Source organism: Chiloscyllium plagiosum, chromosome 4 (assembly GCF_004010195.1).
Source record: "Chiloscyllium plagiosum isolate BGI_BamShark_2017 chromosome 4, ASM401019v2, whole genome shotgun sequence".
In the NCBI taxonomy this organism is placed as follows: domain Eukaryota; kingdom Metazoa; phylum Chordata; class Chondrichthyes; order Orectolobiformes; family Hemiscylliidae; genus Chiloscyllium; species Chiloscyllium plagiosum.
In genome coordinates this window covers 45,819,681-45,836,891 of record NC_057713.1, presented here as the reverse complement: position 1 = coordinate 45,836,891, position 17,211 = coordinate 45,819,681, and the positions used below count along the sequence as shown (strand labels likewise).

Genomic DNA, 17,211 nt, shown 5'->3' with positions numbered 1-17,211 from the left:
CAGCAATAAAAGTAAGCAAGGAGTGCATTGGGTTGTAAAAGCTTCAAAGAAAAAAACAATTTAATATTGCCCAGCTCAAGGAAATAATGTACCGCCTTTAGGTAAACCCTGAACAGGCCTTTAAAATGTAGCCCGACTCCTGGTTCATGGACAGGGAGATGTTGCAGTATCAACAGTGTGCCTTGCAACACGTCAAATGTGTTGCACTGGGAGTGCTGCAAAGTAACACGAGGTACCCAACAACTTATGTCAGACTGAAGCACTAGTTAATATCGAGGCTTTCAGCAGATAAAGCTTAAAGACAAATTGAAAAGAGGTGGCATGCTTCCTTTACAAGGGAACCCTAACAACCATTGTGGGCCATCATTTTCCCCAAGGCTGTAAAGGTCAGGAAATTGCTGTAAAAGTCAGGAAAAATCTACCAGAATTTAAATTCAGTGAGCAGGAAAGGAATGATTAGCAGCCATCCCAATGGTGACGGGGGGAGGAAATTACAAATTGGTTGTTCTCACTGGCCAAACCCTTCATCTAGCTATCTTCAGTTTATTCTAACTCAATGGAAGTTGAATTCAAGGATCTTTGATGCTGGAATTAACATGCATACTACAAGCATCCATTTTAGACCACACACTAACATTGGTAGTCAACAGCCCATTGCTATGAACAGAAGCATCAGGATTGAGACACCTTTATGAAACTGAAATTAATTGGTGACTAACCACTGCCTGTGCTAAGCAAACTACAGCCAGTTTCTCAGTTTAACTTCAAACGATTTTCCTGACACTTTTCCTCCTGGTTTCAGATTGAGATTGCAGAGGTGGCCTGTGCATGCCCCTCTCTCCTTTCTGTCTTCTTGCAACCCAGAATCAGCTGAAAAATCTGTGCAGGACAACTTTGTCCTTGCGTCACCTTCGGCCTCTATTTGGGGCATGAATTATTGTCTGTGCTGAGATTTTTTTTAAGTGAGATTGATCTCCATGGTGAAAGAGCACGATAGACAACATAGAATCCCTACAGTGTGGAAGCGGGCCATTCCGCCCATGCTGACCCTCTGAAGAGCCTACCCTAACCCTGTAACCCTGCATTTCTCCATGGCCAAGCCACCTAGCCTGCATATCTCTGGACACTACGGCCAATCCACCTAACCTGCACATCTTCGGATTGAGGAAGGAAACCGGAGTACATCCATGCAGACACAGGGGAAATGTGTAAACTCCACATGGTCACCCAAGGCTGGAATCGAACCCAGGTCTCTGGTGCTGTGAGGCAGCAGTGCCAACCACTCAGCCAGTGCTGCATTTAGAATCAAACAATTTCTTCAATTTATACTAACGTGTTCCACAATATCATGACAAGAATCTAAGAGAATTATACTTTAACATAAAGCCTTCAAAATAAAGCATTTTAGAAAATCTCCACAAGCATCGATGGATGTTTTGATCATTTTTGCATAGTCACTGCTGCAGCAGGTCACAAAACACAACGCCACACTTGCACAGTGTAATGCCCAATTAATCAATGCACTTCTGCTCAGTTTGGAGGGGAATGTCCATAGGACTTCACTCATTACTGTCATTTCAATGGGAAGGCTACTTGAAAAATGTAAGCAGTATCCAGGCAATTTTTCTGGGTTTTTCATGGAAATTTCATTGATACTTAAGTAGATGGGCAGAATCCCCTTGGGAATTCGCTCTTCAGAAACATGGGGCCAAAGTCAAAATATAACATTCAGCCATATTGGTGTCTATTTGAACTGAAAATGACTAATTCCTGGGTTTGATTCGAAGGTTTTTGGTTGATTAATACCTGAGGCCCAAACGGCTGTCCTTGAAGTATTAGCCAATGAAGACGCAGAGATAAATAGAAGAAAAAAGAGAATTTGTAAACTTAAATAAAAATAGAAACCCGCAACATACACATATCAGTCACTATCTGGAAAAGAGTGACAGTATGTGATCCTTCATTTGATGTGTCATGGTTAAGCAGAGAGACAAAATGAAGAAGGGAAAACAAAAAACAGAAAGTGCTAGAAAAACTCAACAGGTCTGGCAGCATCTGTGGAGAAAAGTCAGAGTTAAATCTTTGGGTCCAATTACCCTCCTTCAGAACTAATGGTAGTTAGGAATAAAATGATTTTCATATAGAAGCCGGGGTTGCAGGGAGGGGTGAGGGGAAGGGAGGAGAGTAAACAATAGTGGAGATAAAGCCCAAAGAGAGGGAAAGCCAGTTGGACAGGCAAAGGAGTGGGTAACGGTTAGTCAGGGATAATGAATGACTACTAATGGGGTCTATTAGTGACTGAAAAATGGTAGCAGCCCATGTGGTGTCAAGGCCTGGCGTGTGGGAATGGGAGTGGGAGGGGGGAGGTGGGGAAAGCATGGGGAAAGGTGCTCAAGCTGTAATATTGTTGACCTCAATATTAAATCCAGAAGGCAGCAGGGTCGCAAGCAGAAGTTGAGGTGTTGTTCTTCCAGCTTGCGCTCAATTTTGCTGGAACACTGCAAAAAGCCTGAGATGATGATATTGCCCAGGGAACATGGTGCTGTGTTGAAGCAGTAAGCAACAAGAAGCTCGGGGCCTTTTTTTGTAGACCAAACACAAGTGTCCTGCGAAGTGGGCACCACGTCTGTGCTTTGTTTCCCCAATGTAGAAATAACCATATTGTGAGCAGCAAATACAACAGATGATGCAATTTCTGTTTTTGTTTCGGATTTCCAGCAATCACTGTTCTTCCAATACTTTTGTCAAGGAGGGCAAAATAAAAGCAGAGGACATAGAAGTGACTGCAACAACAAGGGGAATTATCCAATTGATAACTCCTACCAGTGAACTCCTCTCTTCTCTACGTCTGATAACCTGACGTTGGGAAAAATGTTTTGAAAGAAGGATGAACAGAGGTGTTAAGGCTTTTCAGTGTAAACGCTGTCTAATTAAGTAATTAAAGCAAAACATTGAGGACGTTACAAATTGGAAATTAACACAGAAGATGCTGGAGAAACTCAGCAAGAGTGAAGAGAAAAACAGAGTGAATATTTTGAATCCCACATGACTCTTGCTCAGATGGAGTCCCAATGGACTCTGAATCTCTCTCCATAGATGCTACCAAACCTAATTAAACAGTCGCCTAACCAGAGGTTTTAAAAAAAATTGAAATGTATTCAAGCTAATCTTATAGGAATCTAAATATATGGTTCAACGTACATTTTCTTTGTTGATTCTTTTTAAACTAGAGTTACATGGAGTTATAGTTTTACCTAAGCTTCTTTTAACTAAAGGACAAAGACAACTGTAAATTCATAAACTACTTTTTGACATGTTCTTGACTGAAGTTTTGTTTCAAAACAATAGCCTGTATATTAGACAGGGCTTAGAATCGCTCACTGTGAATCTGTAATATATCTTATTTATAAGGTATTTATGTTTATTAAATTACCACCATGTGTCAATAGTGCCAACAATGTAATATCCATTTAGAGCTATTCTGTGTTCATGAAATAGCTTTTAATAGCTTTTGAAAAATATATTTTTGTTGGCTTTTCTCAATCAGATTGAAATATTATATAATTATAAAGAGTTTCACGCATTGCAATGTTTCCTCATGATATTGTGATTGACGTCCTTTTTTGGAATCTTCTCATCAAATGGAGTGTATGTCAGGTGTGGCATGTTGACTCTGAATCACAAGATTCTGACATCTAGCCATTTTTGAGAAGATTTGTAGCTTAGGTCGATGATAAGTATGTAAGTTAACTCGCTGAACATGAAGGTTTGTTTTCAGATGTTTCATCACTGTACTAGGTAACATTATCAGTGAGAGTCTCTGGTGAAGCACTGGTGGCTTGTCTCACTGATGATGTTACCTAGTATGGTGACAAAATGTCTGAAAACAAACCTTCAAGCTCCGCGAGCTAACTCACATACTTATTCTGACATCTAGTTTGGGTTTAACCATCGAGCTCAAAAATTAAAGTTGATAATCCGATATAATACTGAGAAAGCACTGCATATCAGAAATGCTGACTTCCAGTTGGAATGCTCAAATCCAAAGCCCCAGCTGCCTGCTCTTCCAGATCCCCACAGCAGTGGAACAGGAGAGGTAACCTGGTATTCTGGCCAATATGTATCCCTTGATTGACTATAATTCTTTGAGGAGATAACAAGCAGGATAGATATGGTGAAGCAGTAAATATAAAAAATATTTGGATTTTTGGAAGACGTTTGATAAGGTGCCACACATTAGGCGAGTTATAAATATCAGAGCCTGTAGTGTTGGAGGTAGTATATATGAGCTTGGATTGGCTAACAAATAGAACAGAGAGATTTGGGATAAGGGAGTATTTTTCAGAATGGCACCTGTAACTAATGGTGTGCCACAGGGATCAGTACTAGGCCTATAATTATGCACAATATTCATTAATAACTTGGTTAAGTTCAGTGAATGCACTATAGGTAATCTTGTGGATGATACAAAATAGGTGGGAAGGCATGTGGTGAGAATGAGGGACAGAGATGGGTTAATCACATGGACATAAAACTTGGTAGATGGAATATCATGTGGGGAAATGTGAGACACTTTGGCAGGAAGAATAGAGGAGCTGGGTATTATTTAAATAGAGAAAGACTCCAGAAAGGCTACAGATCAGATGGATTTAGGAGTCCTTGTCTGTGAATCACAAAAAACTAGCATCCAAATGCAGTGGATAAAAAGGCAAATGATATTCCGTCTGCAAAGTTTTATAAGTACTTGGTTAACTCATCTGAATCACTCTGCAGACTCCTTGTGTCATTGGAATGTTGGCTTTTATTTCAAAAGGAATGAAGTATAAATGTTCAGAGGTTTTGCTAAACCTTTATAAGGCACTAGTCAGACCACAGCTGGAATACTGTTTACATTTCCCAAATTCTCATCGAAGGGAAGATATACTGGCATTGGAGGTAGTACAGAAAAGATTTACTAAACTGTTATCATATATGTCTGAAAAGGAGAAGTTGAGTATATTGAGCCTGTATAAATTGAAATGGAGAAAAATGAGAGGCAAGCTAATTGTAACATGCAAGATTCTTAGGAGACTTAAATGGATAGAGATCTCGAACCAGAGGTACAATCTCCCTTTTACGAGAAAGATGAAGAGGAACTTATTTCCTGAGAGGGTAGTGAATCTGTGGAATTCTTTACCACAGAGAGTTGTTGAGGCTGGATTGTTCAATATATTCAAGACTGAGATTTTTTTTTTAATCGCAAAGGGAATCAAGGGTTATAGAGAATATTCAACGAAGTACAGTTGAGGCTTAGTCGTTAGTCATGATCTCATGGAATGACAGAGTAGTACTGATGGGTTGAATGGCCTACATCTGCTCCTGTGTCTTGTGGTGTTATTGCATTTCTTTAATTTCCATCATTTTATACCACATTTATTTTTAAACTTTAATTTTTTTATTGAATAGATAAGTGACTCCATAGTTACTTCAAGGTAGGATATTTAGATAGTAAAATACAACACCCTATAAGCTAACTCTACATTGAATTTCTCTTAAAAAAGACATAATGCGAATGATTGGTGATGTTTAAATGTTATGTTGCTCTCTATACTGGTACATCCTGAAATGTTCTTGTAGATTCAGTAAGTTCAACAATGAACTGTTTGAGTGTAAATCTAAAAATCTCAATGTATTTCAGTGCAATAATTGCTATGCAAATTAATAAACACTTGCACTGATGATTCCAGATAATATATTCTTTTAACACACACAACATCTTTTTAAATCAGTAACTCTAGGTTTGTTATAATAAATAGGGGAAGTTCATTACCCTGGGTAAAATTATTGGAATTCAAACAATCTCCATGAACTAGAGAAAAAATAATCAATGACAAAATTAACAGAGTTCTTCAAATAACTTTAAAGTCTGGATTCCCATTTATTGACAGGTTCGTTTTTTTAAACTTTTTTAATACAACACAGTGAAACAGTGATGCGGAATACATGAGATATATAATAGTATAAAAAGATAATTAACCTTCCCGATAAAAGACACTTATAATTGACATTAAGAACTGTCTGAAAATAAATATGAATCAATAAATACAAAACAATCACTGCACGGTCCTTAACTCTTTGATTGCTAGGGTTGCGTTCGGGGATAAAAAATGCTTTGATTCAATTCTTGGTGTGTACTAAATTGATCGTGGCCACCCATAATAGTCAAAGGGTTATGACAAGAAAATGTAAACATAAATAATCCATAACATATGACCGGTTATGTTCATATCTGGAGTAACATTGTCTTCCTGCTTCCTTGACCTCTACCCACCACTCAGCAAACAGGGAGAAATCAAATCAACTGACTCGAAATGACTGCAGGATGAACCCTCTCTATTCAGTATATTAATACTTATCAGAACCATGCAATGGGCTGAAGAAATGGCAACAGAGGAACCATAATATCTGGGGGAGAAATAGATTGTGATTCCCTGAATATGAACACAGGTTCTGTCTGTTTTTGCCAATCACAGTATCTTTTAAGATCAAGGAAGGTATGTTTTTAACAGCTTACTGAAGCCACATACAGTGGACGAATTGAGTTATTAAACAAAATAGATGATGCAGTGACATAAATCAAATTACAATGGACAGAATATTTCAGTTTATAGGAAAGTATTCGATGAGGATGTTTTAAATCACATTGGGAGCACTCCACCACCACAGTATCTCAACTGTCGGTCTTCATAAGAAGTACAATTATGTTAACTAGGTAATGACAGGAAATGATAGGTCAGGTCAATTATGTGAATTCAGTTCCTTTCCTGTTATTTAATTCTTGGCAGCTAAAGGTTAGAGACAGGAAGAAAGAGAAAATTCTTGAAGGATGTGGAACAGTAATATTTTCTAAATTAAGACATTTAAGAAGTTCAGTAATTACAACAGCCTGAAAATGTATTAAATCATGTTAAAGGCAAACCTTTAACTGCTCTAAAAGCCACTTGTCACTCATGTTTCCACACAATAGTGAGTTCTGATTTGTCTAAAGTTAATCATATTGGTGAATGGCTGTTTGTTACATCAGTGCATAGCCTAATAACAGGTGGGCCCCAAGGGGAAGCAATTCTTAAAATCAACAAAGATTTCAGTCAGTCACTGAGTTTTACAATACTGAATAAACAATCTTTGCTGCATGATTGCTTAAAGCAAGAGCAACCCACAGTAGCTCTGTACTGAACAAGTGGAAGATGGAAGAGCCCACTTCTGAAGATGTTTTATCCATTGAAGCATTTTTAAAGGAATGTTTGAACAACATTTCCATCCTCGTGGCAATGAAGGATCTCTGCTCTTCACTAAGTTTCTGTCCTCATAGTAATAATGCAAAGGAAAGGAAGGGTGAAAAATGGGAGTTTTAATCCACAAACATTATTTCACATAAACATTATAGTTCTTAAAACTACATTCCGTTCAAAGTGTCTTTCTTTAGTTCCTACCCTGTTTGCCATGTTTAATTTAGCAGTAACTGTGGATCTCTGTCAGTTCATAAATTGTTAACTACACACGTAATGCACATAAAATTGAATGTTTAGTTATGGCACCTTGGAAAGACGTTGCTGTGGTGCACTGCTGTTGTCTATAGTTACCAGTCTGTATACAATAACAATAATTAATGAGAATACAAGGATTCATTGAAAAATAAGATATCCTATTCTGACTGATTCCTATGAAAATCAACACACACCTTATTTTTCAATATTCATTTGTAAGAAATATGTTATGAATATTCAAATGCAACTGTTTGAGAAACTAAACACACTTTGGATTCTATCTAGTTCATTAATACACATTTCTTCAACCAATCAGGGATTGAACCCATGACATTAAACATCATGTACAGTACTTAATGCTGATGTTGTTCTGGCAGGAATTTCAGGCAAAATTCATTTCACTGTTAGTTTTGTTTAAAATTTCCATTTCTGTCATTCTAAAACAACTTCAAACCTTCTATGCAAAATAAAATCCCTCTTGGTGGATTCATAGAAGTTTGAAAAGCCATTTGTGTGTGGCAATCTATAGGAACCCCCTTACTGTAATTTTACATGTCCATTTCACTGCATTTAAAACTACATGAACAATAGCTATTGAAAGCTCCACGTATTGACTTGCTCAGTACTGCTTTAACAAATGAAAAATATATTTAAGGCTGTTAACAATATTGCAGATGTTTTGGCCCCTGTTACTTAGTCACAGAACAGTCCAATTTTCTAAGCTTCTATATTCCTGGTCTCCTACTAAAAGGAGCAAGTGCAGCAATATTTCCTTATTAGACAGATAGCAATCCTCTTTGGAAAATGAATGCAAAGGGTCTGTCTGGTTCAGGAAAAAGATTTAAGTCAGCAAAAAGATTTTCAAACAAACCCTCAAAATAGGAAAGAGTTCAGGTTCAGCAGGAAAGAAAGTACCAGTCTTGAGAAAGATCTTGAGACGTATTTTCTTGATTTTCCTTTCTGAAATCTGGAGTCAAAAGTTCACTAGGGCATTAAGCGTGCAGATAAAAGGCCTATACGGAATGGTGCACCAAAGAAAGACAAAGGACTGAAATACAGATGATACTGTGTATCATGAAACCTTCCCACTCTCTCTTTTATAATCTCCACTCATGTTCAGAGCAGGCGACTCTGAGAAATTCAGCCATGATTCATATGTCTCAGGCAGAGAGACGCCTGCTCATTGCTGGGTTCCAGCATTACAGCCCACTTGTTGGAAATCTTTTGTTGCTTCTGCTACAATCACACCCACTCTTGCATGGATCGCTTGCAGTACAATATGTGACGTGGTGTTCCTTTCCTCTTAAATTGAACCACTGTGTAAATCAACACCAGAAAGCACAAGGCCAGTGTACAAGGGATAACAATAGCAATGGCATTCACAGTGCTGGAAGTGTTATCGATTTTAATCACTATGTCAACGTCATCTTGAGTATCATGCCTGTCTTTGTCTCCAGTTTTAGTTCGGTCACATCCCATCCATTCTTTAAGTATGGATCTTGGATAGTTAGGCTCCACCCTGAGTTTATGATTGTTGAATTTCCAGTACTCTTTTCCTTTGTAAAAGAATGTATAGCCTGGAAATGTAAAAATAAAATTATTCAGTCTCACAGCTTAACACAGTTAAAAGTAAAAAGTAATTCAGAACCAAACTGAAAACTGTTCACAAGTTCTAATCATCCAACTGATTCTGATAAGAAAGGCAATATTTTGGGTCAGATGCCCATCAGCATTGTCAGAGCTACAAGGGAAGTTTATTTTTACGAACAAAAGAAAATTAAAGTAGGAGAATTATGAAGATGTGGGTATACTATATCTTTAAGAAAATTATTAGCTAATAGAACTACCTGACAGCACCAAGTGTTCTGAAAAATGATGTAATGTAACATTTGGTCGAACAATTCAATTAGCTGGTTGCCTGGAGACAAAAACAAATTTGAATTCGACCAATCAGTTTAAATTGTACCCCAAAATACCAACCTCCAATCAAGTTTGATTTTAGTATATTGACAATCTTAAAAACCAAAAACACAATCCGAAGCTTTGAGGATATAAGACCAGGGAAAATTGACCAGTTGGGAGGAGAACTGCCAAGCGACCAGCATGTAAAGATTGCCCAAAAAATGGCTCTCTTAAAGGTACCTTTATTGATCAGTAACCTGTGAAGCAAAATCTCCCAAGAAGAAGAAAACAAGACAGGAATACAGAGAAGAACTGAAAGCTGCCTGGTTTTGAGATAACAAGTTTTGTTTTATAAATTTTAACCGGGACATTTATTGGACTGGTCTTGTAAAGGGGCAAGTAAATGATAGGTTAGAGGAAGGAGTTGTAAACAGTTATTAGTTAATTATTCTCTGTTATACTTTATGAAATGAAGTTGTCAATTTTTTTCTTTAAGTAATTCTTGGCCTCTAGGATTTTCACAGCTGACTGCACGGGATAAATCTTTTCTGTGTTACTGGTATAAATTAAGCAGGAGGGTTTACCCCATGTTGTAACAGGAGTTAGAGGTCTCAGGTATATAAATGTATGTGACTCAGGTGACATTGTATAAAATAAAAGACTGTACATGAGGCAACAGGTTGTACACTTAACAAACATAAGAACACAAGAGGAGGGAACAGGAAGCTCTTTGTACCAGCTGTATTGTTCACTAAGGTTATGGTTAATCTTCCACTTCAGCCACATCTTCACACCTTATCCCAATATCTTTAAATTCTCTGATTTTTCAAAAATCTGTCAGTATAACTTGAACATACTCAACGACTGGTAAACAATTCTAAAGATTCACAATCATTTTAACAAAGACTTTTCGCAATGGCTAAGACTTTATTCTGAGACTGTGATCCCTAATTTTAGTCCCCACAGTTAAAACACAAATACTTCTGGACAATTTGAAATAAAAACAAAGATCCTCAGAAAATATTCAATAGGTCTTACAGTGCATTTGGAAAAGTTAAGACTAAATGGGTGTAAGTTTATGTCTGCCTGGAGATGTTTTTAGTGGTAAAAGGGTATTAAATCAGACATGGATGCAGTGTGGAGACACAACTCCCTTCTTGCCTTTTATCAATTAAGACTGAATTTGTAAGGCTCAGGACATTCTGGATGTCAAGCGAAGCCCTTAGGTGGGAAATTAAGGGTCTCATCCTGGGAAGCCACCACATGGGAAATAGACTCTGAGGTGGGGTCTGCAACCATGATGCTGAGGCATTCAGTGCTTGATCACAGGACCCAGAGTTGAGAAGTGGGGGAGCTGCAGAAAGTCAGCCCCTTGCCCTTGTTTCTAACCTCCTTCCTCACGCAACCTGATCCCATACCTCTTATCCCACTTTCAACCTCCTTTGGCTTGGAATCCTGCACCAATTCATCCTTAGCTCTGTTGGACCACAGTGGGCGGCACGGTGGCACAGTGGTTAGCACTGCTGCCTCGCAGCGCAAGAGACCCGGGTTCAATTCCCGACTCAGGCGAATGACTGTGTGGAGTTTGCACGTTCTCCCAGTGTCTGCGTGGGTTTCCTCCGGGGGCTCCGGTTTCCTCCCACAGTCCAAAGATGTGCAGGTCAGGTGAATTGGCCATGCTAAATTGCCCCTAGTGTTAGGTAAAGGGGTAAATGTAGCGGTATGGGTGGGTTACGCTTCAGCGGGTCGGTGTGGACTTGTTGGGCCGAAGGGCCTGTTTCCACACTGTAAGTAATCTAATCTAATCTATAAGTAATCTAATCAGTAGTGACCACTGCTCAGGAAGGTGGCAATAGAGAACTGTTTATCTTCTTAGAGGCAAATTTCCACCTTGGGTGTCCTTAATTTTGAGAAAGGCAAAGCCTGGCCATTGAGGTTCAGGACTGGAATTTATGATTGGCTTGCCCTAATGTTGAAAATGCAGTGTTGTCAGCTGTTCTCCAGTCAGAGGGTAAGACTTCTGTCACAAAGAACAAGTTTAGACAATGGGCAAAATGTGTTCTGTACCATCACCATTGACGTCTGGAAAAGACAGGACCACAGAGCTCAGATTTGATCTGTTAGTTGTGGGATTGTGTAGCCTTGTCAATCAGTTGCTGCACATAAGTACTGTACACACTTGGCATACAGGTAGCCCCGTGTACAGCATTACATGGTTGACACCTCAATTGTAATATGCTTTGTGCTGCTCCTGGCATGTACTCATGTTTTCATCATTGAACTAAGGCTGATCTACTAGCTCGATGGTAATGGTTGAGTGGGGATATGCCAGGCCATGAGCTTGTTTTGGGAGTACAGTTCTGCTGTTGCTGGTGATAGCCTACAGTGCCCCATGGATGCCCAGTCTTGAGGATCTAGATCTGTTTGAAGTCTATCCCATTTAGCAACATGATACACCACACAATACAGTGGAAGGTGTTCTCAATGTAAAGGCAGGACTTCCACAAGGAATAAGCAGTGGTCATTCCTACCAATACTGTCATGGACAGATGCATCTGCAGAAGGCAGATTGGTGAGGATGCGGTCAAGTATGTTTTTCCTTCTTGGTTGCTTCACCACCTGCTGCAGACCCAATCTACCAGCATTGTCCTTTAGAACAGAACCATTTCAATCAGTAGTGCCTTAGGTGGCAAACAATGACGTTCTTTCCAGTATACATTCTATGTCCTTGACATCCTCAGTGCTTCCTCCAAGTTGGTAAAAGCATTGATTCATCAACTGAGCAAGGATGGTATGTGATATCCAGCAACATCTCTTAAATTCATTGCCTGCCTTTCTATTTACCTCAGACAGTTTGGCTATGTTTTTGGCTACTCTCCTTTAATGTCTCCTTATTTTCTTGGGACTTTTTCCGTTACCTCTTTGAAAGTTCACAGGATATTAAAGGCATCAAACAAATGCAAGGTGTTGTTTCTGAGACGTACTAAATATATGTCTTAGAGGGAGAAATTAATTTACATAGCACAGCTTCTAACAGTGCTACTTTAACACATTTTCTCCCCTCAATGTTAAACACTCAGTTTTTCTTAAGTGTTAGTTTGACCCCAACTATAATGCAGTGACTTGTCATAATAATCGAGTGAGATAAAAAACTGACTTTAGTAAAAGGGCTTAGACAAGAGCAACTAAAACTGATGCTCTGGAGCTGGCAATGACAAACATTGAAAAATATGATTAGAGTCATAGAGTCATAGAGATGTACAGCATGGAAACAGACCCTTCTGTCCAACTCATCCATGCCGACCAGATATCCCAACCCAATCTAGTCCCACCTGCCAGCACCTGGCCCACATCCCTCCAAACCCTTCCTATTCATATACCCATCCAGATGCCTTTTGAATGTTGCAATTGTACTAACCTTCACCACTTCCTCTGGCAGCTCATTCCATACACGTACCTCTGCGTGAAAAAGTTACCCCTGAGGTCTCTTTTATATCTTTCCCCTCAGACTCTAAACCTATGACCTCTAGTTCTGGGCTCCCCTACCCCAGGGAAAAAAAAAGACTTTGTCTATTTATTCTATCCATGTCCTTCATGATTTTATAAACCTGTACAAAGCCGCTGATGTTCCAGGGAAAACAGCCCTAGCCTATTCAACCTCTCCCCCTATAGCTCAAATCCTCCAACCCTGGCAACATCCTTGTAAATCTTTTCTGAACTCTTTCAAGTTTCACAACATGTGCGCCATTAGGTCAAGACAGCTCTGCCATTCAATAAGGTCAGGATTGAACTGATCATTCGCTCCACCTGTTAACCTTTTACCCCCTTCCCAACAAGAAACCATGTATCTCTGCCTAAAAATATTCAAAGAATCTGCATCAACCACCTTTTAAGGAGAAATGTTCTAAACCCCTTTTTGAAAAAAACCTCCTTGTATTGTTCCTAAATGGATGATTCCTTATTTTTAAAGTGTCTCCACATTCTAGAATCTACTAGAAGAGGAAATAACCTTCCCATTCATATTAAGACATTCAGAATCTTATGTTTCAATCAAGTTACCTCCTACACTTCTAAACTCCAGCAGTTACAGGACCAACCTGTCCAACCTTTTCATCTATTACTCACCTATTCAAGGTATTAATCCAGTAAACCTTCTCTGAACTATTTACAAAACACTGTTAAATAAGAAGACCAATATTATACACAACAATTCACATATGGTCTTATCAATGCCTTCTGGAGCTGAAGCATAACCTTTACCTTTCTACTCAATTTCTCTCATACAAACAATAATATTCAATTTGTTTTTCTAATTATCTGCTGTATCTGCATGCTAAGCTCTTGCAATTCATAGATTCAGATACCAAGAGCCCTCTGCACCTCAGGGCTCTGAAAACTCTCATCTTTTGATAATATGCTTCTCTCTTAATCTTCCTGTCAAAACAGACAATTCCACAGTTTCCCACATTGTACTTCACTGGCTAATACTTTGCCCGGTTACTTAACCTATTTCTATGGCTGTGATGCTTTGTTTTAACCACTTCATGATTTGTCTATGTTTATGTCATCAGCAAATTTTGTCCCTTCATCCAAGTAAACTATATAAATAATAAAATGTTGAGGCCTTAGCACTGATCTTTGTGGCACAATACCCATTGCATCTTGCCAACTGGAAAAAAAAATCATACCTACTCTGTTTTCTGATGGACAGTCAATCTTCTACATAACCCTTAAACCATGAGCTCTTATTTTCCACAAATCCTTGGATGTGCCGCCTTATCAAATGCCTGCATATCTAATAGCTCCTATATAAGAATTCTAAAGAATTGCTTAAAATAAATGAGTGTCATTCCATTAAGCCATGTTAAATCTGACCAATTAACTTGTACTTTTCTGAATCATCTGGCATAATACCTTTAGTTATAGCTTTTAACATTTTCCCAAGACAGATGTTAAAGTACCTGATCTGCTGTTTCTTGCTTTCTATCTCCCTCTTTTGAATCAATAAGCTTAGTTTGTTATTTTACAATCTAATGGAATCTTGCCCAAATCAAGGGAAAGTTTGGAAATTTAAAACGAAAACTTCATCTATCTTATAAGGCATTTCTGTTAGTACCCTCAGATTAAGTCTATCAAGATCTGGCGCTTTAAGAGCCAGCTATATCTTCTACGGCGAAAACCAAATCAAAATATTTGTCTTATGCCAATTCCATATTTTCTATTGTTTATTCTCCAACCTAATATTCTACAGGATCAATGATCACTTTGTTCACATTTTCTGTCATGCTGCAGCTGTACAGGACATTGGTTAGGTCACTTTTGGAATATTGTGTGCAATTCTAGTCTCCATCCTATTGGAAGGATGCTGTGAAACTTAAAAGGATTGAGAAAAGGTTTACAAGGATGTTAGGAGAAAGTGAGGACTGCAGATGCTGGAGATCAGAGCTAAAAAATGTGTTGCTGGAAAAGCGCAGCAGGTCAGGCAGCGTCAAAGGAGCAGGTGAATTGATGTTTCGGACATAAGCCCTTCTTAAGGACAAGGATGTTACCAAGCTTGGAGGGTTTGAGCTATAGGGAAAGGCTGAATAGACTGGGGCTGTTTTCACTGGAGCACTGGAGACTATAGGGTTTATAAAATCATGAGGGGCATGGATAACACAAATAGACAAGGTCTTTTCCCTGGATTGCGGGAATCCAGAACTAGAGGGCATAGGTTTAGAGTGATTAGATTAGATTACATTACATTACAGTGTGGAAACAGGCCATTCGGCCCAACAAGTCCACACTGACCCGCCGAAGCGCAACCCACCCATGCCCCTACATTTACCCCTTACCTAACACTACGGGCAATTTAGCATGGCCAATTCACCTAACCTGCACATCTTTGGACTGTGGGAGGAAACCGGAGCACCCGGAGGAAACCCACGCAGACACGGGGAGAACGTACAAACTCCACACAGTCAGTCGCCTGAGGCGGGAATTGAACCTGGGTCTCAGGCGCTGTGAGGCAGCAGTGCTAACCACTGTGCCAGCGTGCCGCCCACGGTGAGAGGGAAAAGATTTGAAAGGGGCTTAAGGGCAACTTTTTCACACAAAGGGTGGTGCGTTTGTGGAATGAACTGCTAGAGGAAGTGGTGGAGGCCAGTATAATTGCAACATTTAAAAGGCATCTGGATGGGTATATGAATAGGAAGGGTTTAGATGGAAATTGACCAAATGCTGTAAATGGGACTACATTAATTTAGGATATCTGGTCGGCATGGATGAGTTGGACCAAAGGGTCTGTTTCCGAGCTGTACGTCTCTATGATTCTATGATCAGCTTTAAATTTCTAGCTAGAATTTTCTAATATTCTAATTTTTCTCTTTAAATTAAATGTTGCCATTTTTTGCATTTTTTATGCATTCCATTCAATCTTCTGACTTGCCATGCAATTTTGTGTAATTGCATGCTTTTACTTGAAGTTTGATACTATTTTTAACTTTGTTAGTTAGCCTTGGATTATGAGCCCTCTCCCTGGAATTCGTCTTTCTCAGTGAGATGCATCTATTTTGTGCATTCTGAAACATCCCTTAAGCATCTGCCACTGCACCTCTCTCAACCTACCCTCTCACCTACTTGCCAGTGAACGTGGCTTTCATGCCTTTGTCATTGCCCTTAGTCAGGTTTAAAATACTAGTCTTGGACTTCTTCTTTTCCTCAAACTTAACGTGAAATTCAATCATGTTCAAATTGGTTGACATTTGAAAAATAAAACTAACGAAGTTAGAAATGTTTACATGGTAGAAAACAAGGCACAAAAGGAGACTTCACACCAATTTAAAAATTTATATGGAATACATAGGTCAAACTTAAAAAACATGGTAACCATTAATTCTGTACTATGTATATGGAGTTAAGCCCTCAAAAATTGAATTTAAAGAGCATCCTAACGAAGGAAAAGGCAGGCAAGAAAAGAGTTGTTGAGGTAGGAAATTCCATTGCACAAAACAAACATCTCCTAATTCTCAAAATATATTTGCTTTAAGCACAATACTATTGTGGAATTACTTATACTGTTACCAAAGTTTTCATTGACTTTGTACCGATGTGGTGGTGGTGATGGACAGGATAGAGATGTGAGCCAAAACATTGGGCGGCACGGTGGCACAGTGGTTAGCACTGTTGCCTCACAGCACCAGAGACCCGGGTTCAATTCCCGCCTCAGGTGACTGACTGTGTGGAGTTTGCACGTTCTCCCCGTGTCTTCATGGGTTTCCTCCGGGTGCTCCGGTTTCCTCCCACAGTCCAAAGATGTGCAGGTCAGGTGAATTGGCCATGCTAAATTGCCCGTAGTGTTAGGTAAGGGGTAAATGTAGGGGTATGGGTGGGTTGTGCTTCGGCGGGGCGGTGTGGACTTGTTGGGCCGAAGGGCCTGTTTCCACACTGTAAGTAATCTAATCTAATCTAATCCTGCTGTGAGAGTACAGGATCTTACACACTTACGGGGTAGACTTTCCTTGTTAGCACTTAAGACCACAAGACCATAAGACATAGGAGCGGAAGCAAGGCCATTCGGCCCATCGAGTCCACTCCGCCATTCAATCATGGCTGATGGGCATTTCAACTCCACTTACCCGCATTCTCCCCGTAGCCCTTAATTCCTTGTGACATCAAGAATTTATCAATTTCTGCCTTGAAGACATTTAGCGTCCCAGCCTCCACTGCACTCTGTGGCAATGAATTCCACAGGCCCACCACTCTCTGGCTGAAGAAATGTCTCCGCATTTCCGTTCTGAATTTA

The 17,211-nt window shown here is 39.4% G+C and overlaps 1 protein-coding gene across 4 annotated transcripts in view; it reads right to left on the bottom strand.

Moving 5' to 3' along the window:
- Positions 1-5,893: 5,893 nt before the first annotated feature.
- LOC122549012 (matrix metalloproteinase-16-like) overlaps positions 5,894-17,211 on the bottom strand; it is a 252,380-nt gene continuing 241,062 nt past the window's right edge. For all 4 annotated transcript variants that reach the window (XM_043688128.1, XM_043688130.1, XM_043688131.1 and 1 more), the window contains one exon: positions 5,894-9,103. In XM_043688128.1, coding sequence (XP_043544063.1) covers positions 8,769-9,103 — 335 coding nt within the window. In that variant the 3' untranslated portion in view covers positions 5,894-8,768. The remainder of the gene's footprint in view (positions 9,104-17,211) is intronic.